The 23,564-nt window shown below is 41.2% G+C and overlaps 1 protein-coding gene across 1 annotated transcript in view; it reads left to right on the top strand.

Annotated features, from left to right (window-relative positions):
• Window positions 1-22,511, top strand: part of LRIG2 (leucine rich repeats and immunoglobulin like domains 2) — a 126,465-nt gene extending 103,954 nt beyond the window's left edge. Inside the window, exon 18 of the mRNA XM_077119858.1 lies at window positions 21,875-22,511. Coding sequence (XP_076975973.1) covers window positions 21,875-21,963 — 89 coding nt within the window. The 3' untranslated portion in view covers window positions 21,964-22,511. The remainder of the gene's footprint in view (window positions 1-21,874) is intronic.
• The last annotated feature ends 1,053 nt before the right edge of the window (window positions 22,512-23,564 follow it).

Here is a 23,564-nt window from a genome sequence, read left to right as displayed (position 1 = left end):
GAGACAAAATAAAGTGTCAATGGCTGAGAGATTTCAAACAGAGTTGAGAGGTTATCCTGGAGGTTATTCTTATGTATTAGCTAGGTATCCCCTTTTTAGTCTAAGGCGTATTAGTGAGGCTAGAGGGAAGTACCTGAAAATGTAGAGCTGTGTTCCAGTAGCCATGTTTCTTGAATATGATTGTATAATGATATATCTTTCACAATGTGACTGTGTGATTGTGAAAACCTTGTCTCTGATGCTCCTTTTATCTATGGTATGGACAGATGAGTAAAGCATATGGATTAAAAATAAATAAATAATAGGGGGAACAAATGTTAAAAAAATAATAGATGGATACATGGGGAAATAATAGCTTGTTGCAAACTATGGACTATGGTTAACAGTAATATTTTAATATTCTTTCAGTAGCAGTTAACAAATGTACCACACCAATACTATCGGTCATCGGGTGGGGTGGTGGTGGTGGTACGGATAAGGGGTATGGGAGGATTTGGGTTTTATTTTTTATTTTTATTTCCTTTCTGGAGTAAAGGAAATGTTCCAAAATTGATCATGGGGATGTATGCACAACTAAGTGACGATACTGTGAGCCAATGATTGTATACTTCAGATGGTCTGTATGGTGTGTGAGTGTATCTCAATAAAACTATATTAAAAAAAAGATTGAGGGGCGGGCCGCGGTGGCTCAGCGGGCAAGAGTGCTTGCCTGCCATGCCGGAGGACCCCGGTTCGATTCCCGGCCCCAGCCCATGTAAAAAACAAACAAACAAACAAAATATAATAAAACAAGAAAATGTTTAAAGATGTTTCCCTTCCTTCCTTCCATCCTTCCTTCCTTCTCTGTCTTTCCTTCCCTTCCTCCCTCTCTCTTTAAAAAAAAAAAAAAAAAAAAAAAAAGATTGAGGGCTTGGCTTATTAAACTGGTTGTCTCCAATACTTGCAAGAATATCTGGAATTCCCCACGTAGGGAAATTTAATATTTCCACCTTTTCCCCAGTTCCTTAAGTAGATGTTGCAAATCCTATTCTGTTTTCTGACCAAATTACTCTAGGATGCATCAGGGCATCACACTAACCTGTATAAACCAGTAGGATCTCATTCCCTATCCAAGGTTCCATGTCATATGGTGTTCGAATAAACTGACCATCCAAGTTAAATTAGCATGTTACATAAAAATATAAATTTTGCACCAAATTAACATCTCTTCCTTTGGTCTCACACAGAAGTTGAAGATTAAAATACAGACAATATAATCCTTTACCATTATTTTGATTTACCTTAGTCCTATCCAGATCAACTTCATTCATATCTCTGATTGAAGTTCGAGCTCTTTTTCAGCTTTTTAAGCAGTTGCCGTATTGGGGAATGCTGACTTTCATAGCTGCAGAAATGTAGCTCAGAGTCTCAAGTGTCAAAGATAATCGAAGTTCCAGGAAACAACCAGGTTATACCCAAAGAGCTCAGCATCTCAGAATCTAGAAGTAACCATGACAACTCAGGGGCAGATGTGACTACGTCTAGAGCTACAATCTAGAAACCTTTACAACAGGCCTTTACCTGATAACCTGTGCTCTCAAATTTAATTCTCAGAGTTTGCACAATATGGGTACTCCATACTTGTGAAGCATTGTAATATTTGTCTTCTCATTTCTGGCTTATTTCATTCAACAATATGTCGTTAGGGTTCATTCATCTAGTGGCATGTCTCACAACTTCATTCCTTTGGGCAGTGGCTCAGTATTCCATTGTATGTTAATACCACAGTTTACCCTTTTATTAATCAGTGGTTGTACCCTTCGGCCACCTCCATCCATTTTGAAAACACTGCCACCATAAATACCAGTGTGCAGATGTCCATTCGTGTTTCCGCTTTCAGTTCTTCCAAGTATATATCGAGATAGATCTTAATCCATTTACTGGAGTCCCTTATAAGAGGATAAAAGACAGAAAAATCCCCAGGGATGCTAAGAAAGAAGCTAAAAGAGAGAAACATGCAGAAGCGCAGAGAGGAAGCTACTGAAATCAGAAACCAAAACCAATGAAACCCAGGAGAGAAGTAACAGCAAATGTCGCCATGTACCTGGTCATGTGACAGAGGAGCTGAGGATCCCTGGTAGTCAGTTTTTGGGGAGAAGGTATTGTACTGTTGATGCCTTAAATGTGGATATTTTCATGGCCTCAGAACTGTAAATTTATAAGTTAATGAATCCCCATTGTAAAAGCCAACCCATTCCGGTGTATGGTATCCTGGTAGCTTTAGCGATCCACAACGCTGGTAGAGAAATGCTAAAAATTCAGTGGATAAAGGTGTCATCATAGAAGTCACGTTTGTGTCCCCATTCCTCAATGCAGGTCCTACCCACTGGCATAGTTGGCAGCTATGTGTGTGACCCGATTTGATGAAGACTTCTACAAATACATCCTCCCCAGTTGTCCAACCACATGGCCTATTATGATATAGTTGAAATAGCCCATCTGTCCATACCTTGGATAAAGGGAGCATCAGACACAAGGTTTTCACAAACACACTGTTGCATCTTTTTCTTTGTTCTCACACAGAAGTTGAAGTTTAAAACACAGACAATATAATCCTTTATTGTATAAAGATCTGGTTTTGAATCCTGCCTTTGCTGTTTACATCTACTCTGTCTTTGGTTTTTTAATGTTTCTGAGATCATTTATCCTCTGTACAATTAGAATAATAATAACCATTACCTGCATTCCAGGAGTTATTTATCGAGTTTCTAGATATGTTTGGCCCTGTGACAACCCTCCTCTTCTACCACATCAGAAATTCTCACAACTAAAGCTACATTAGATTACAAGAACCTATTACTAAATTGCCATGTCAGTTGAGGAAGGTCAAAGAGAGAACCTTGTCCTCTATCTTATAGTTTGTACAATGGGGCCTTGGAGGTCCCTAGCCCAGGGATCCCAAACTGTAGGGCAGGTAGCCCCTGTGACATGGCGGGAGGGCAGAGTTGTGAATGAATATTTTTAATATTACTATCTAGTGTTGATTTTAATATTTGTTAGAAAAATACAATCTGCATAGCAAACCCATGATTTTATGAATAGTATTTTTTTAATTTTTTATTTATTAATTTAAAAAAATTAACAACAAACAAACAAAAACATTAACATCTCATTCCATTCTATATGTATAATCAGTAATTCTTAATATCATCACATAGTTGTATATGCATCGATTTAGAAAAGAAATATAAAGACAACAGAAAAAGAAATAAAACGATAACAGAAAAAAAAGATTATACATACCATACCCCTTACCCTTCGCTTTCATTTATTACTAGCATTTCAAACTAAATTTATTTTAACATTTATTCCCCCTATTACTTATTATTTTTTAATTTTTAAAAAAATTTTTATTAATTAAAAAAATTACAAGAAACAAACATTCCCAACACATACACTCAGCAATTCACAATATCATCCCATAGTTGCGTATTCATCATCATGATCATTTCCCAGAACATTAGCATCAATTCAGAAAAAGAAATAAAAAGACAACAGAAAAATATAGCAAACAGAAAAAAAAAATTTTACAGGCCATACCCCTTACTGATCCCTTTCATTGATCACTAGCATTTCAAACTAAATCTATTTTAACATTTGTTCCCCCTATTATTTATTTTTATTCCATATGTTCCTCTCATCTGTTGACAAGGTAGATAAAAGGAACATCAGACACAAGGTTTTCACAATCACACAGTCACATTGTGAAAGCTATATCATTATACAATCATCATCAAGAAACATGGCTACTGGAACACAGCTATACATTTTCAGACAGTTCCCTCCAGCCTCTCCATTACATCTTGGTTAACAAGGTGATATCTACTTAATGCATAAGAATAACCTCCAGGATAACCTCTCGACTCTGTTTGGAATATCTCAGCCACTGACACTTTGTCTCATTTCACTCTTCCCCCTTTTGGTCAAGAAGGTTTTCTCAATCCCTTGATGCTGAATCTCAGCTCATTCTGGGATTTCTGTCCCACGCTGCCAGGAAGATCCACACCCTTGGTAGTCATGTCCCACGTAGACAGGGGGAGGGTGGTGAGTCTGCTTGCTGTGTTGGCTGGAGAGAGAGGCCACATCTGAGCAACAAAAGAGGTTCTCTTGGGGGTGACTCGTAGGCTTAATTTTAAGTAGGCTTGACCTATCCCCTGTGGGGTTAAGTTTCATATGAACAAACCCCAAGACTGGAGGCTCAGCCTATAGCTTTGGTTGTCCACACTGCTTGTGAGAATATCAAGAATTCAACTTGGGGAAGTTGAGTATTCCCCCATTCTCACCATTCCCCAAAGGGGACTTTGCAAATACTTTTCCACTCACTGATCAAATCACTCTGGGATTCATAAGGGCATAACCTGGACAAACCAACAAAATCTCGTGTCCTATACAAAGTTCCATGTACTTAAGGTGTTCAATCAACTATCTACATAAGTTATATTAGGAGATGCACTAGTCAAAGTATAGATTTGTACCAAATAAACATTTTTTGCTTTAGTCTCACACATTAGTTGAAATTTTAAAATATTAAGTACCATCTATTTTCAGCACACTGCAGTAATGACATTCTTTTGTTCTTCCTCATGCAAAAACATTTTTTAAATTTTTACATTTAGTCACTATCATTATACACTCTAGGCATTCCTAGATTACACCATCTCAATTTTTATCGTCTATCTTTCTTTGTGATTTCATTTATGCTCCAGCCCTCCTCCCTCTATCATTCTCATATGCAGCTTCATTCAGTGTTTTAACATAATTACATTACAGTTAGGTAATATTGTGCTGTCCATTTCTGAGTTTATATATTCAGTCCTGTTGCACAATCTATATCCCTTCAGCTTCAATTACCCAATATCTTACCCTATTTCTATATCTTACCCTATTTCTATCTCCTGATGGTCTCTGTTACCAAGGAAATATTCCAAGTTTATTCACTAATGTCAGTTCATATCAGTGAGACCATACAGTATTTGTCCTTTTGTTTCTGGCTAATCACACTCAGCATAATGTCCTTAAGGTCCATTCATGTTGTTACATATTTCATAACTTTATTCTGTCTTACAGCTGCATAATATTCCATCTTATGTGATGTCACAGTTTGTTTAGCCAACTGTCTGTTGATGGGCATTTTGGATGTTTCCATCTCTTGGTAATTGTTAATAATGCTGCTATAAACATTGGTGTGTAAGTGTACATTTGTGTCCTTGGCCTCGTGTCCTTTGAGTAGAGACAGCATATAGATGGGTCCTGTTTTTTAATCCATTCTCCCAGACTATGTCTTTTGATTGGGGAGTTTAATCCATTAACATTCAGTGTTATTACTGCATGGGTAGTACTTTCTTCTACTATTTTGCCTTCTGGATTTTATATGTCATATCTAATTTTCCTTCTTTTTACCTTTACTCATAGTCTTCCTTTCTACACTCTTCTCCACACCTCTCTCTTCTGTCTTCATATCTGTCTCTAGTGTTCCCTTCAGTATTTCTTGCAGAGCTGGTGGTCTCTTGGTCACAAATTCTCTCAGTGATTTTTTGTCTGAAAATGTTTTCATTTCTCCCTCATTTTTGAAGGACAATTTTGCTGGATATAGAATTCTTGGTTGGCAGTTTTTCTCTTTTAATAATTTAAATATATTATCCCACTGTCTTCTTGCCTCCATGGTTTCTGCTGAGAGATCTGCGCATAGTCTTATTGGGCTTCCCTTGTATGTGATGGATTGCTTTTCTCTTGCTGCTTTCAAGATCCTCTCTTTCTCTTTGACCTCTGACATTCTGATTATTAAATGTCTTGGAGTATGTCTATTTGGATCTATTCTCTTGGGGGTACACTGCACTTCTTGGATCTGTAATTTTAAGTCTTTCATAAGAGTTGAGAAATTTTCAGTGATAATTTCCTCCATTAATTTTTCTCCTCCTTTTCCCTTCTCTTCTCCTTCTGGGACACCCACAACACGTATATTCTTGCACTTCATATTGTCTTTCAATTCCCTGAGTCCCTGCTCATATTTTTCCATTTTTTTCCCTATAGTTTCTGTTTCCTGTCGGATTTCAGATGTTCCGTCCTCCAGTTCAGAAATCCTATGTTCTGTGTCTTGAAATCTACCATTATAGGTTTCCATTGTTTTTTTCATCTCTTCTACTGTGTCTTTCATTCCCATAAGTTCTGTGATTTGTTTTTTCAGACTTTCAGTTTCTTCTTTTTGTTCTTTCCTTGCCTTCTTTATATCCTCCCTCAATTCATTGATTTGGTTTTTGATGAGGTTTTCCATGTCTGTTCGTACATTCTGAATTAATTGTTTCAGCTCCTGTATGTCATTTGAATTGTTGGTTTGTTCATTTGACTGGGCCATATCTTCAATTTTCGTAGTGTGATTTGTTATTTTTTGCTGGCGTCTAGGCATTTAATTACCTTAATTAGTTTATTCTGGAGATTGCTTTCACTTCTCTTATCTAGGGTTTTCTTGCTGGATGAATTTGTTGTCTATCTGTTCTTTGACATTCTGTTCAGCTTTATCTGGACCTTTAGCTTAAGTTTTGTTTAACAGAGGAGAATTTTTCAGTTTTTGTTTTCTTGTTTCTTGCCCTGCTTATGTGGTGCCTTCCCCACACACACACTTAGGAGGGTCTACTTAGATATTATATACCCCAGCCAGATTTTCCCAGACCAAACTGACCTCCTATCAGGAGAAAAGAGTCACCTGCGTCAGTTTTCCCTGAGGGTGAGACCCAGCAGGTTGAAAGACTTTCCTGTGAAGTCTCTGCACTCTGTTTTTTCTTATCCTGCCCTGTGTGTGGCGCTTCTCTGACTGCAGGTCCCACCAGCATAAGATGATGTGGTACCTTTAACTTGGACAGACTCTTCCTGCTGGGGGGCATGGTGGAGGCAGAGGAGAGGTTGTAGGCTGGTTTTAATGACTTCAAACTACCAAGCCCTGGTGTCTGAATTCCTTGATGGAGGGATTCCACCTGGGTGGGGCTTCACCCCTCCCCTGGGGAAGGCACAGGCTCCAGATAAGCCCCCAAAAGAGCTCACTTCTGCCTATGAATGGGGCAGTTGCAGCCTGAAAAGTCCCGCCGCTGTATCCAGAGGCAGTCAAGCCTTTGTAGATACACAGCCACAAAACCTCTGTTTCCTTCTTTTTTTTTGCCCCCTTTTTCTGTCAGTCCTGCCCTCTTGGTGCTGGGGCAAAAATGAGCAACCTCCGTTTTGATCAGGTTCACCTAAGCTGGGAGCCTATTTTTAGTAGTCAGAGTTTGTTAATTAGTTCCACAATTGGCGTTCGTTTGTGCCCAGTCCCTGCTGCTGGTAAAGTCCTTTCCTTTCCCCTCTGGGAAGTGGCCTGTGGGGGAGGGGTGCTGGCCACCGCAGCTTTGGGAACTCACGGTTCGGGGGGTGCTCGTAGCCAGTCCAGCTGGTCCAGACTGGGGTACGCTGTGTGTCTGGTCACTGATGTGGCCCCAGGAGCTGTTCTGTACTGTTTCTGGTTATTTAGTAGTTGTTCTGGAGGACGAACTAAAACGCGCACATTGTTAAGCCGCCATCTTGACCCGGCAGTTGATTTTATGAATAGTTTTGTTTAGGCTGATGCTAGTTTAAAAGAAAAAAAGTTAGGAGGCATGGATGGTTCAGTGGTAGAATGCTCACTTTCCATGTGGGAATCCTGGCTTCGATTCCTGGACCATGCACCACCACTGCCCCCCCCCCCCCACAAAGTGAGTTAATTTAAAGAAAAAGCCAAGTAAATAATTATTCAGTTGATATATGATATGCTAAAAATCATGAAGGCAGTTCACAAATAAATGAAGTTTGAGAAACATTGATTTATTAAACTCTTCGCGTTACAGAGAAGACACTGAGGTCCATGTGCTGGGTTGACTCTGTGGTGGACCCCAGAGAAGCCACGTCCTTTAATCCTCATTCAATATTGCTGGGTGGGAGCATTTTGATTGTTCCCATGGAGATGTGACCCACCCAGTTGTGGGTGGTAACTTTTGATTAGATGATTTCCTTGGAGGTGTGCCTCCACCCATTGAAGGCGGAGTTGCTTACTGGAATCCTTTAAAAGAGGAAACGTTTTGGAGACAGTCCCTTTTGGTAGAGCCCCAAGAAAGCCAACAGATGCCACCATGTTTGCCATGTGCCCTTCCAGCTGAGAGAAAAACGTTGAACGTCATTGGCCTTCTTGAACCAAGGTATCTTTCCCTGGATGCCTTAAATTGGACATTTCTATAGACTTGTTCTAATTGGGACATTTTCTTGGCCTTAGAATGGTAAACTAGCAACTTATTAAATCCCCCCTTTTAAAAGTCATTCTGTTTCTGCAATATTGCATTCCAGCATCTAGCAAACTAGAACAGTCCAGAAGGGTGAAGTTTAAGGTTGGCAGGTAACTGGCCTGGGATTAGAACTAGGACCTCTGGAACTCCAGGTGCTACTCTTCCCAGCATCCCAGGCTGCTTCCCTCTGTTGAGCTTTCTGCACTAGAAGATATGCTGATTAGGACACACTTGGTTGCTGCAAGGGGTTGGCTTATTTATTTATTTATTTATTTATTTATTTATTTATTTGCATGGGCAGGCACCAGGAATTGAACCCGGGTATCTGGCATGGCAGGCGAGAACTCTGCCACTGAATCACCGTGGCCCACCCACATTTATGTATTTTTAATAAAAAAAATTTTTTAAAAACATAACAGCAGACAAACATGAACATTCTTACGATATGATCATTCCACTCATGGTATAAAATCATTAACTCACAATATTATCACACAGTTGTATATTCATCATCATGATAATTTTTTAGAACATTTGCATCGATTCAGAAAAAGAAATAAAAAGAAAAAAGAAAAACTCATACATACCGTACCCCTTACCTTTCCCTCTCATTGATTGCTAATATTTCCATCTACTCTATATATTTTAGCCTTTGTTTCCCCTATTTTTTTCTATACCCTTTATCACTTCCTTTCATTGATCATTAGCATTTCAATCTACTAGATTTATTTTAACATTTATTCCCCCATTATTTATTTATTTTTAATCCATATGTTTTATTCATCTGTCCATACCGTAGATAAAGGGAGCATCAGACACAAGGTTTTCACAATCACACAGTCACATTGCGAAAGCTATATTATTATACAATCATCTTCAAGAAACATGGCTACTGGAACACAGCTCCACATTTTCAGGCACTTCCCTCCAGCCTCTCCATTATACCTTAACTAAAAAGATGATATCTATATAATGTGTAAGAATAACCACCAGGATAACCTCTTGACTGTTTGACTTCTCTCAGCCATTGACATTTTATTTTGTCTCATTTCTCTCTTCCCCCTTTGGTCTAGAATGTTTTCTCAATCTCTTGATGCTGAGTCCCAGTTCATTCTAGGATTTCTGTCTCACATTTAGTTTTTAATAGCAGTCTTATTGAGATATAATTCATGTACCATAAAATTTACCCTTTTAAAATATACAATTCAGTGGGTTCTTAGTATAGTCACAGGGTTGTGAAAACATAACCATAATCAATTTTAGAGCATATTTATCAACCCCAAAGAAACCCCATACCCATTAGCAATTAGTCCTCCAGCCAACCCCTTGCAGCAACCAACCTACTTTCTGCCTCCATGGATTGACTATTCTGGACACTTCATATAAATGGAATCATACAATATGTGTGTTTTTTAACTGACTTCTTGCAGTTAGCAGAATGTTTTCAAGTTCATCCATGTTATAGCATGTATCAGTACTCCATTTCTTTGTATGGCTGAACATTATTGTATTGTGTTTTAGTTAGTAAAAGCTGCAGGAATGAGATATACCAGAAATAGAATGGCTTTTGAAAAGAGGATTTTATTGAGTAACAAGTTTACAATTCTAAGGCCATGAAAGTATTCAAATTAAGGCAACGATAAGAGGTTACCTTCACTCAGGAAAGGCTAATGGGTCAGGAACACTTCTGTCAGCTGGGCAGTCACGTGGCTGGTATCTGCTGGTCCCTTGCTCCTGGGCTCTGTTTCTTTCAACTTCTGTTCCTATGGAGATGCCTCATTCTTCTTCTCTGGGACTGACTTTCATCTCTTGGTTTCCCTTGGATCTCTCCAGGTTCTGCTCAACATCTCATGCCAACATCTGCTGGGCTCAATGATCTCCAAACATTCGTGTCTCTCTGTCGGTTCTATCGTTTCTGACTCTCTCTCCAAAATGTTTTCCCTTTTAAAGACTCTAGTAATCTAATCAGAACACACCTGGAATGGGTGGAGTCACATCTTCATCTAATCCAAGGTCACACCCACATTTGGGTAAGTCTTATCTCCGTGGGGACAACCTATTCAAAAGCTTCTACATACAATATTGAATTAGGATTAAGAGAAACAATTGCAGCCACAAGATTGGATCAGGATTAAAACATGGCTTTTCTGGGGTACATAATACTTTCAAACTGGCACATACTGTATGGATATAATGTATTATTTTGCCATTTATCAGTTGACAGATATTGGGTTGTTTCTACCTTTTGACTATCATGAAGAATGCAGAATGAATATTCATGTACAAGTTCTGTATGAATTTATGCTATCATCTCTCTTGAGTAAATTATACCTAGGAGTAGACTTTCTGGGTCATGTGATATAATTAGTGTTCTTGATTGCAGTCTCTAGAAACTGACTCTGGTCCTATCAAAGAGGATATTTGCCAGCTGACTAGTGGAGGCTTCCAGAATCCACAAGGTGTAGCTGAAAGGTTGGACCTGGAAAATGGGGCAAAGAGCCACAGATAGGCCAGTGGCTGGTCAATGGAACAGCAGGCAGAATCATCCCACAGAACTGTTGCCACCTGCCCTTCTGGTCTGCAGTCAAGAACGTCTAGGAGAGAATCTCTAATTGGTCAAGCCTTGTAGTTCCTCCCTCTCAATGATTCTGGGGCAGGGAAAGCGCTGATGTGACCACTCTGGCCCCTATAGCATAAGGAAGGCACCACACAGTGGGCTACTGTCCCAAAAGGGCAGTTTCCTATCAAGACACCATTTGAAGTTGGTGTTGGAAGTAATGCCAGATACCCAAAAAGGGACAAAATCTACTGAAACAGGGTCAGATTATGAGGGGGAAAGGCCAGGCCTGACAGAGCAGCAGAACCTAGCAAACCTAGGGCAGGAAGGGCAGGCCAAATGAGAGGCAGAGAGCGGAGAAGTTCAGAGAGCAGGTAAGAGAGGCTCAGGTGTAGGACAGCATCTGGTTGCGTCCCACACCAGTTTGGAAGGAACCTAAGAGCTTTCTGTCTCTCCACTTCTCCCCAACTCTATCTTCCCTCCTTTCTTCCCATCTTCCTTCTGTACTTCTTCCGGATGATTCGAAAGACACAGAGAGCGAGATATGGCTACACTGGAAGAATCCACTAGGATGGAAGATCCATGAGAACAAAGGGTCAAATCTGCCTTCCTTACCACAGTATCCTCAGTGCTCAGAACGTTGCCTAGCATGTAATAGATACTCAATAAATATTTGTTAAAACATGAATGAATATGGGCAAAACTATGTGGGGATGAAAGAATCTCTCATACAGAAGATTGGATTATTGTTCCCAATTCCCTCCCTCCCACATCTGTTCACTTTGCCATTGGACTTTTCTAGTACCTCTCATCAGAGTAGTTGAAGAATATTTTCCTGTCCCATTGATGTGGGCTTGCCATACAATTTGCTTTGGCCAATGCAATATTAGTGGGCATGATACAAGCAGAAGCTTCAAAGTTCTTCTGCGATTTGAATAGGCTCCATGGACTTCTGCCACCTGCCTTGAGATTACATCTTGGGTAGCCACTGGTCCAAGAAAGTGGCTCAGTGAGTAAATCTGAACCTAATCTATAGTTGGAGTGAAGCCCGAGGATCCCTGTGGAGCCACAGCTGATCCACAGACCTGTGAATGAGAAGAATAAATGTTTGTTATTTAAGACAGTGAGATTTTGAGGCTGTTACACAGCAACAATTGACGATCACACCAGATAATTCAAATGATTAACCCAACATAAAAGCAAGGAAATTAAAATGAGAAGAGTTGCTATATATATCTTTTTTGCCTTAAATAAAAGAATGAATTACATAGTAGAAAAGAGTTTAGACTTTGGAGTTAAATAGACTTAGGTTGGAATTCCAGCTTATGAAATTCTGCTGTCTTGCTACTTAATGTCTAAGTCTCTTTCGCATCTATAAAATAAGGATAACACCTTCCTTCTAGAGAGCGAGGGTGAAAGGAAACCAAGTTTATAAAGCGATTAGCCACAGAGCCTCTCACAGTAGGGCTTGGTTGGTACTGCTGCTGCCTCTGAGGCATCCCTTCCCCTTGTCTCTTACAACCCCTACTTTTATGTAGGTTTCTCACATGTCCCCATGTGGTTTTTGGGAATCTGACTCCACCCTGCATTTCCGAGATAGTCTTAATGGTTTAAGGGTTAAGAGAAAAGTCCTACTTTTCTCGCCACCTCTCCTGGCTCAGGACCTCAGATCTACAGGGGTCAGCAGAAGGCATGCCTCCAGCTGCAAGCCTGTGCTCAGCAGTCATGTGAACCAGTCCGTGTTCTTAACTGCAATCACAGACGCTGAGTCTGGATGAGTCAGCACTCCAAAAGTTTATTAAGAGGGCAATGAGTGGCTCCTAAGATCATAGGGAGAAGTGGGGAGCCGGGCTCCAGGCCAAGCTGGCCCAAACCAGTCCCCGGTCAGGTCTAATGAGAAAACTGTTGGCACTATTAAGCCCTGGATGCAAGTGCTCAGGATTGTACCTGAGCCGTTTCTGTACCAGGGGCTGAACCGACTGCAATCATTAATGCCTCCACTGTGAGGCAAACACATATACCCACACATCTAAATGCCTATGCCTATGCATATACGCCTACATGCACGTATATATGCCTTTATGTAGATACAGAGGGAGAGGGAGAGAAGGGGCAGTAAGGAGAAGGAGAAGAAGGACAGAGAAGATGGAGGAGAAGGAAGGGGAGGGGAAGAAGAAACAGTAGCAGCATGTGCTGAGTTTTCCTTCTTGCATCACCAACTCTGAGTAGAAGTACCATGTCCATGTTTTGGCTTCAAGGGAAGCTGGGAGAGCAAAATCTGACTCCTGCCTTGGGAAGGTGAGACTTATAATTTCAAACTTGTCCTAACAAAGGAAGAATGTTTACATGAGCCAAAGTGGCCATAAGCATGACAGATGTCTAACGCAAGATTTATTCCAGCTTGAGAAAATGAGGCCCATGGGGGTGACTTGTTGGGACTTCTTATAATGAATCTTCCTTATTCATAAGAAAGACACAGTAAAATACTCTCTTTTCCTCTGGACATTGTATGTGTTGATGCGGAGCTTGGAGGTGCTATAAATCATTTTGTTGGCATGAAGGAAGCCAGTCTGAGAATGCAGCCAATACACAAAGGAGAGAAAAAGCAATAACAGAGAAAGAAAGCAGAGCTACTGCATTAAGCTGATTCTGAAGCCACCCTCTGGATTTCCAGCTACAGGAGCCAATGTGACTTGGACTTTTCTGTTGCTTGTAGCCAAATGCATCCTAACCGATGCAGTAAAGGTTAATACAGAAAAACCAACTGGAGACAGTGAAAGGTAGGCAAGGATTCTAATTCCATTCTGGCCACTGCCCCCTAGTCCAAGCATTTCATCTCTGAACCTCAGTTTCCTTTCTTTTCACAGAGTTGTGGAATGAAATGAAGGCTGTAAGAGCCCTTTATAGACCAGTCTGAAATGTAAAGGAGCATTCTTCTCCACAGCCTCTTGGAATCAAATGAGATGGGATCAAACACTTGGTAATAACTGAACAAACAGCTGTTTTCTCAAAGGCTTTAATGTCCCAGGTTCCCATCTGGCGAAGTTTCCCTGTATTCTATGTACTTGGCAGCTGGGTGGGAAATAGTGGGACGTAGGAGAGAAGGAAATGCTCTGAAGTAGAATTAGGTCAAAGCTGTAGGTTTGAGGAGGTTGCCAACCCTTTGCTCTGCATCCTCAAGAAGTCCTGGGAAAACTGTGGTTTCTTACTCAGGAGGTGAAAGAAAGAGGATAGGTCTAATGTTTTACCTTCAACATATTCACATGCCATGTAATCATCCAAAGGTTACAATCAATGGTTCACAGTATCATCATATAGTTGTGCATTCATCACAATCGATTTTTTTTTCTTTTTTGTGAAAAATAATACATATACAAAAAAGCAATACATTTCAAAGCACACTGCAACAATTAGTTGTAAAACAGATTTCAGAGTTTGGTGTGGGTTACAATTCTATCATTTTAGGTTTTTACTACTATCTGTTCCAAGACACTGGAGACTAAAAGAAATATCAATATAATGATTCAGCAATCCTACTCATTTCTTAAATGCCACCTTCTCTGTGTAACTGCACTATCTCCTTTGATCTTTCTCCCACTTTGTAGGAGTATTTGGGCTATGACCCTTCAAACTTTTTCATGTTGAAAAGTGCTGTCGATAATATGGGATAAGGGATGGAACAAGCTGATGTTCTGGAGAGGCTGGCCCCTCTGGGTTTCAGGACTAATCTGGCCTAGGAACCCGTCTGGGGATTGTAGTTTTCTGGAAAATAGTCCTAGTGCCTGGAACCTTTGTAGAATCTCAGATAAAGCCCTCGGTGTTCTTTAGGATTGGCAGGAATGGTTTTGGTTGGGTTTGGTAAACTATGATAGGTAGCATTATCTAGCTGAATCTTGCTTAAGAGTGACCTCCAGAGTAGCCTCTCAACTCTATTTGAACTTTCTCAGTCATTGATGCATTATTTGTTACACTTCTTTTCTCCTGAAAAAACTAAATGATTTTTGATGTTTACATCTTGGGCCCACTGTTACCCAACAGTGACCTGGGCAAGTCGCCCATTAAATGTTTTCTCATCTGTAAAATGGGGATGACAATGCCTGACTCCAAGACTTGCTGAAAAGCTTAAATCATACAAGGCACAAGAAAGGGAATGGTACTTAGCTCAATGAGTAAAAGCTGTTTTTCCAAATGGCATCGCTCTAGCCATATGAAATCTACAATCAATAAGTGATTACAGCTGGTCCTCCAGGGAATTTATACAAATCATTCTGGCATGTTTTAATTTTCAACTTGTACTACTTCTTGGACCTGTAATAAGTTTGGTAGGTCCACCCTGAGAATAAGCCATATGTCAGAGGAAAGAACATAGATGGGGAGTCAGATCACACTTCAAATCCTAAGGCTGTGCAACCCTGAGCAAGGCACTCAACCTCTCTGAGCTTTGGCTGTCTTGTAGTCCAGGTATGATTAGATCTCTGTTCCTTGCTGATGCCCACCACCCAAATGGATCCATTTTCATAACTACTAACTAGAAAGAGTTTCTCAGGAGATAAGGAAGAAGATGCACGTCACCCACTACACAGTAGAAACTAAATCAAACTTTCCATTCACACTTCTCTGCCTCTTCCCCTGATTCTTCCCTGTTTTTCATCTCTTGCCTCATCTTTTCTCCTCTACCACTTCTAAAATGTCCCTCTGTTGTCCAAAGCAATTCATTTCCACCCTCAGCAACAGACCAAGCAGAAGCTCCTTTCTGTTCCTTGAGTGTGTCTCTTTGGAGGTGGGCTGGGGTGACTTCAGTGCATCTTGCCTCATTATCTAAGGATAAGAATTCTTACCTTGTAAGGCTATTGTGAAGATGAGCCAATCTGGAATTCAGGCCCAAGTTTCCTGACCTCAAGTTCAATGTCCCTTCCATATAGCACAGCTATCTCAGGATAGTAGAATATTAAAGAATCTTGATTACTAGAAACTCACCTAGCCAGAATATTGATTTAACTCTACTTTCTGTTATACTCAACTTTTAGAGGAAAGAGACAAAGAATTCATCAGAACTGTGACCAAAAAATGTTTCATATTCAGGGTCTGTGCTTGGGTCGGTTCAGACCCATCCCAACATCTTATTCCTTCCATGTCTGTGATGCCAGCCAGTGAGACTAGAACATAGAGTGGTGACCCCTGAGTCAGTGACATCCTCTATCATCAAAGAGTGATCTTGTGTTCACCGACCTCTGCTTAGGCAAGAATGGGGAATGGGATGTTTCACAAAAATCATCCACAAGACTTGAGATGGGGTGAGGTCTTCTTAGGCTCACTTCCCACTTCCTAAGGCTCCTAGCAAGTTGGGATTTCGAATCACGGTGACTGAGCCGATAAATGGTGCTGGCGAGGCTGTCAGCAGCAGGGAAGGGTTGGTGTGCTCTTCCTGCTTTCCAGGTGTGTCGGCATCCACTGAAATGTTTTGCCAGCTAAGCCACAGCTAACAGTGACTGAAGGGAAGGAGTGAACAGGTGCACTTGGGAGGAAGCAGCTTTCAGTTTTTGAAAATGCCAACCCAATCTTTAATCTTACCCCCTGCCCCTGTCCCCGGCAGAGGCAGATTTTCATGACTATCTGATGTGCCAGATACTTTGCTTTTTTTTTTTTTTTTTTGGCACGGGCAGGCACTGGGAATCAAATCCTGTTCTCCAGCATGGCAGGCGAGAATTCTGCCACTGAGCCACTATCGCACCACACAATGCTTTGCTAGTTTTAACCTGACCCATAGCTTGGAAATAAATGCTGGCCAATTGGCCCAGTCATCATTTATGAGGTATAGTTTCACACGATGGTTCGTGTCCCCTTCCAAGACAGACAGGAATGTAATTCATCCCAGTATTTAAGAGAGACCTCCCAGAATTGTCAAACAGCCACCCCCCAAATTGCATCTGCTGCTGACTCAGGGCTGGCAGGGAGAGGTGCCGCAGGCTCTGAGCTCTGGCATCGATCTGTGACTTACCAGCAGGAGAACCTCAGGGCTGGAAGCCCACAAGGCCTGATTGCCCACTCAGATTAATATTTAATAGGATGACCGCCCCCAGCCTGCCTGCCTGGATCAGTGCCACAAGCCAAGGCTCAGCCTTGCTGTGCTCGGGGGCTACAAGGAAGACTTGGCAAAATTTTAATTAACTGAAGATAAACATGCACGGGGAGCATGAGTCCATTAGCTGGCACCACCACCCAGAGAGAAAAGGCCCCGCTAATCACATGCCTCAGCGGGTGAAATGACCTGCAGACCAGCTGCGTCCGTTTGCTCTCAAATTAAAAAACATATTTTCAAAATAAATATGTGTGTAGTCCATGTTTGTCATGTTGTTTCTCCTGGAAAGCAGGAAAGCTAAGATGTTAATGAGCAACTGTTTTCGATATTTCAGCTTAGGAAAACACAAGTGCAAAGCACGACAAGGCCAGAATTGCCTTTTCCTTTGAGGAGGGAGAGAAGTTGTTCAGGAAGCCAAGCAAAGGTAATGAGAAATCAAGGACCTGTCCCCAAGGGAAGGATTAAGGTAATGCAGTCAGCCTGGGCTGGAGCACCTGAATCTGGAAGTGGATGGAAGCTCAGATGTGGCAGAGATACGGTGTTTGCTCAGAGGCAAGAAGTCAGCAAGCTTAAATCTTTGAGCAGGTCTGCAGTCCGACCAATCTGCATTTGGGTTGCAAGGTGGCCATGTGATATAGCTGGAGCTTGAGTTAAAAAAATCTGAGAAGGGAGATTTTATACTATTTTGAAATTTGGTCAGGAAGTAGGTGCTTGTTTGTTCATTAAAAAATATACTCAGGGTGGTGAGACGGTGGCTCAGTGGCAGAATTCTTGCCATGTTGTAGACTCAGGTTTGTTTCCAGTGCCTGCCCATGTAAAAAAAAAAATGTATATATATATAGACAGCACTTAAAGTCTCTGTTCTCATGAACCTTGCTTTCTAGTCAGGGGAGATGGGCAACAAACAGGCAAGGAAACATCAGGTGGTAAATTTTAGGTGCTGGGACCTGAACGACAGAAAGAGCTGGCAGGCACAGATCGGGGCGAGCATTCCACTAAGAAGGGACAGCAAGTGTCAAGTCCCGCAAGGGAGACAGTTGGCCTATCGGAGGAGTGGAAAAAAGGCCAGTGTGGCTGGAGCTCAGTGAGAAGGGAGATAAGTAAAATGTCAGAAGCAAAAAGATGAATATTAACATGCCTCACTCATATGGATTAACTATGATATACAAACTCAGAGAATTGAAGTCAAGAGCATGGGTTATCAGGTGAGGGCCTGTGGTAAAGGGTCCTAGAGTGTAAGCTCTTCCAGCAGCCACATCTATTTGGGAGTTATACTGATTCTTCTAAATTCTGAGATATTGAGCTATTTGTACATAGCCTGGTCATTCCCTGAAACTTCAGGTATTTACGTGACACCTGAGACTCAGCGTTAGAGCACTGAAGCTATGCAGGTCAGCATTACCCCATTCAGCAGCTGTTAAAAAAGCTGAGAAAGTGATCAGACTTTGTCTAGAGGTATGAATCAAGCTGATCTGGATAGGACTAAGGTAAATATCATCTTTTACTGGGGAAAGATGGTATGGCCCATATTTCCAAACTTCAACCTCTGTGTGAGACCGAAGGGACAGATGTTTATTTGGTGCAAAATTTATATTTAGGGTGACACATTGTCTAATTTAACTTGTATGGTCAGCTTACCTGAACACCATAATTAGATGGAATCTTGAATAGGGCATGAGCTCTTGTTGGTTTGTACAGGTTAGTGGGATACCCTGATATACCCCAGAGTAATTTGGGCAAAATATAAAAATGTATTTGCAAAGTCTCCTTGAAAAACTGTGGAGAAAGGAGGAAACATCCATCTTCCCCATCTGGGGAATTCCTGATATTCTCACTTCTGAGAGACAGTGGGGACAACCAATTCAATAGGCTGAGCCCTCAATCTTGGGGCTTACCCCTTTGAAGCTTATTCCTGCAAAGGAGAAGCTAAGCCTACTGATAATTATGGGTTCACTCCCAGAGAACCTCTTTTGTTCCTCAGATGTGGCCTTTCTCTCTAAGCCAACTCAGCAGGTGAACTCACTGCCCTCCCCCTACGTGGGACATGACTCCAGGGATGTAAATCTCCCTGGCAATGTGGGACCTGACTCCCGGGGATGAGCTGGGACCCGACCAAAAGGGGGAAGAGAGAAATGAGACAAAATAAAGTTTCAGTGGCTGAGAGATTTCAAACAGAGTGGAGATTATCCTGAAAGTTATTCTTACACATTATATAGCTATCCCTTTTTAGTTTATGATGTATTGGAGCAGCTTGAGAGAAGTACCTGAAACTGTTGAGCTGTGTTCCAGTAGCCTTGATTCTTGAAGAAAACTGTATAACTATATAGCTTTTACAGTGTGACTGTGTGATTGTGAAAACTTTGTGTCTGATGCTCTTTTTATCCAGGATATGGACAGATGAGTAAAAAAATTAAGGATAATAAAAAAATAAATAATAAGGGGAGGTAAAGGATAACAATTGGGTAAATTAAAATACTGTGTGTCAATGAGAGGGAGCGGTGAGGGGTATGGAATGTATGAGTTCTTTTTTCTTCTTTTTATTTCTTTTTCTGGTGTGCTACAAATGTTCTAAAAATGATCATGGTGAAGACTACACAACTGTGTGATGTTGTGAGCCACTGATTGTATAATATGGTTGTCTATATGTGCATAGGTAGTTCTCAATAAAAATGTCAAAAGAAAAAAGAGAGCGAGACCACTGAGGAAGCTCACCTTTAGGAATTAATGTGGAAGGTCGAACTTATCTCCTGTGAAGGAGACAAAAACCAGGAGATTCAACCAAACTATATTTGCAAGAATCTAGAATTGTGTAACTTTCCCAAATTTGTTGTTTTTAATCACTTTTGTTTAGTTCTCCATAGTGAAAAGTGTTTGAATGTTTAGAGTAACAGAGGAGAAGGGGACAGGGACTGAGGGAGAAGCAATGTCCCACTCTACTTTGGAGTTGACAGAATTCCAGGAGATAGCAATGGGGGTGGGGGCAGCAGGACAAAAGCAGTCCCGAGGCCCTGCTGAAGTTCTCAAGTTGAATACAGAGAGCCTAGTGGGACCTCAGTCAGGTAGTTGAAATGCCACTGTCCGTGTATGTTGAATGCAGTGAGAGTGTTTCAGTAATACACACGGCTACCCTCTAAATCCACTGTTCCTGAGACTCTTCTCTGCCTTTGTCTGTGTTGGCACCTCAGGGGTGATGTTCTAGTTTGCTAGCTGCTGGAATGCGATATACCAGAAACGGAATGGCTTTTAAAAAGGGGAATTTAATGAGTAGCTAGTTTACAGTTCTAAGGCCTAGAAAATGTCCCAATTAAAACAAGTCTATAGAACTGTCCAATCTAAGGCATCCAGGGAAAGATACCTTGGTTCAAGAAGGCCGATGAAGTTCAGGGTTTCTCTCTCATCCGAGAAGGCACATGGCAAACACAGTCAGTTTCTCTCTCATCTGGAAGGGCACATGGTGAACACGGCATCATCTGCTAGCTTTCTCTCCTGGCTTCCCGTTTCATGAAGATCCCCGGGAGGCATTTTCCTTTTTCATCTCCAAAGGTCGCTGGCTCGCGTACTCTCTGCTTCGTGGTGCTGCAGCATTCTCTGCTCTCTCCGAATCTCTCCCATTCTCCAAAATGTTCCCTGTTTTATAGGACTCCAGAAACTAATCAAGACCCACCCAAATGGGTGGAGACATGCCTCCACCTAATCCAGCTTAACAACCACTCTCGATTAAATCACACCTCCAGGGAGATGATCTGATTACAGTTTCAAACATACAGTATTGAATAGGGATTATTCTGCCTTTATGAAATGGGATTTAGATTAAAACATGTCTTTTCTAGGGGACATGCATCCTTTCAAACCAGCACAGGTGAAAATGTGGAGTCATGTCCATTAGCGGTGTGAGATGTATGCCCAACAAATTATTTAACCCCCTCCTGACACATGTGTCTGGCTACTTCTACCTGTAATTAATCGATGTTGTTCAATTGAGGCTTGTTGAGTTCTGATTTCAAAATACTTTTTATCTGGGACTCCCATATATTAATGCAATAAAGTCAGTGCTGTTCAGTTCAGGTGGAAATGGAGGCGGGGATGATACTGAGCCCTGCTTCCTTGCAGCTTCCCGGGTGTCCCGGAGGCTTGGAAAAAAAATAATTGATTGAGGGTATTCTGGCATCTGATACATCATTTCATAATAATCTGCTTTTTGTGCCACTGTTTTCTTCCACTACTGCAGGTAAATAGATGGATCTTCCTTGAGCATTGTCTCATCACACTCTTCCCTCCCGTGTGCTCCTGCTTCCCAGAAGATAAAGCCAAACTTCTTCCACTCTCAGCCTTGTCTCTGCTCTCCAAACACCAACCTCCCTTCCAGCCAGGCTCTCTCCCCGCTACGTGCCTCTCCTCCAGGCCCCGGGCCTAACGTCCTCTGCTGGAGCACCAGCTCCTCTTCCCATCCCCCCACACCCCCTCCATCTCCTCAAAGGCTCAGCTTAGACTCCACTTCCCATGAGACTTCTCCCTCAGCCTCAGGGAATCCCGTTCACATTTTGTAGCTCTACCAGTCATCTGACCCTTAAAATAACTATGGACCAAAAGTCACAGAAATATGAGGGTTGGAGGGGACAGGGAGATGGTCTCAATGGAGCCCTTATTTCACAGATAAGGAGACTAAAGCCTGGGAAATGAAGTGACTTGCTGAAGGTCACAGAGCTAATTAGTCCAAAGTCAAGGTCAGAGTCCAGCTTTCCAGGCTGGGTTAACTACTCCGTGAGCTTCTTGGAAGCAGAGAGACTGTGTTGTATATTTCTTCGAATTCTCTAGACATATTAGGTGTGCAGCTCGTATTTGCTGAATCACCGATTGGGGGTTGAGAACCAGCAATGCATTCCCCTTCATTTTTTCTTCTTTTTTTTTTCGCGTGGGCAGGCTGCAGAAATCGGACCTGGGTCTCCAGCTTGGCAGAAGAGAATTCTGCCACTGAGCCACTGTTGCACCGCTCTGCCCTGCACTTTTGAGGTTAATCAAAGCCAGCACTGGAATGAAGGCTGAGAGGTAGATGCTGTGGAAGAAAGTGTTTGTACCCGAACTTGAATGCCAGAGACCTGCCACTGCCAGATCCTGCCTCTAGATGGGTGCACAAAAAAGGAGGGGTGAGAAACACCCCTCTACCCTGAAGCTGTGTTTCTGAGAGTCAGCATGTAAAAGAATCGTTGGAATCAGGCAAGTCTGGCTTTGGTGATTACAGCTGTGTGACTCTGGGCAAGGCACTCAGTCTCTCTGAATGGTAACATTATGATCTGAAACTCAGGATAATATGAGGATTGGGGAAGTGTTTGTAAAGCATCTGGTACATTCTAGGCACCCCCCCAAAAATGGTTGCTATTTTTTAAACCACATCACTCTATCTTATTTTATCCATTTTCTTGTGAAAAAAAATTTTAAACAGCAAAATAGAAAGAATGTTATAGGGAACAGCTGTACATTAATTGCCTAGATTTTACCATTAACATTTTACTAAAATCACTTTTTCACATAGCTATCTGTCTCTCTATCCCTCTACCCATGGATCTCTCTTATTTTGGTGAAGTGCTTCAAAGTAAGTTGCAGACTTAGGTATACTTTTCCCTAAATACTTCAGCATGCATGACAATTCACTGGAGTTCAATATTTGTTTTCAGGTTTTTCATTTGATGTATAAATTAGATCCAATGAAATGCACAATCTTTAGTGTACATTTGCTGAGTTTTGACAAATGCAAACACCCATGAAATCCAAACCTTCATCAAGAGATATAGAACATTCCATCACAGCAGAAAGTTCCCTTTGTTCATACTTTTTTCCCACTGTAGAAAACCTATTACAGAACATTTCATATTTGGAGCCATACAGTATGTATTCTTTCATGTAAGGCTCCCTTCATTCAGAATTGTGCTTTTGAAACATCCAAGTTGTGGCATAATCAGTGGCCCATTCTTTGTATTGCTGAAGAGTATTCCATTGTATGAATATGCAGCTGTTTTTTTATCCGTATCCTGCTATTAATTAAAAAAAATTTTATTAATAAAACCAATCAACATCAATATGAACATTCTTTATTTTTTTATCACATAGTTGTATATTCATCATCATGATCATTTCTTAGAACAGATAAAGAAATAAAAAGAAAACAGAAAAAAACTCACACATACCATACTCCTCACCCCTCCCTTTCATTGATCACTAGCATTTCAATCTACTCAATTTATTTGAACATTTGTTCCCCCTATTATTTATTTATTTTTAATCCATATGTCTTATTCATCTGTCCATAAGGTAGATAAAAGGAGCATCAGACACAATCACACAGTCACACTGTGAAAGCTATATCATTATACAATCATCTTCAAGAAACATGGCTACTGGAACACAGCTCTACATTTTCAGGCACTTCCCTCCAGCCTCTCCATTACACCTTAACTAAAAAGATGATATCTATTTAATGTGTAAGAATAACCTTCAGGATAACCTCTTGACTCTGTTTGGAATCTCTCAGCCACTGATACTTTGTCTCATTTCTTCCCCTTTTTGGTCGAGAAGGTTTTCTCGATCCCTTGGTGCTGAGTCTCAGTTCATTCTA

Source organism: Tamandua tetradactyla, chromosome 11 (genome assembly GCF_023851605.1).
Source record: "Tamandua tetradactyla isolate mTamTet1 chromosome 11, mTamTet1.pri, whole genome shotgun sequence".
Taxonomy (NCBI): Eukaryota; Metazoa; Chordata; class Mammalia; order Pilosa; family Myrmecophagidae; genus Tamandua; species Tamandua tetradactyla.
The sequence above is the reverse complement of the archived record's forward strand: the minus strand, read 5'-3'. Positions and strand labels throughout refer to the sequence as shown.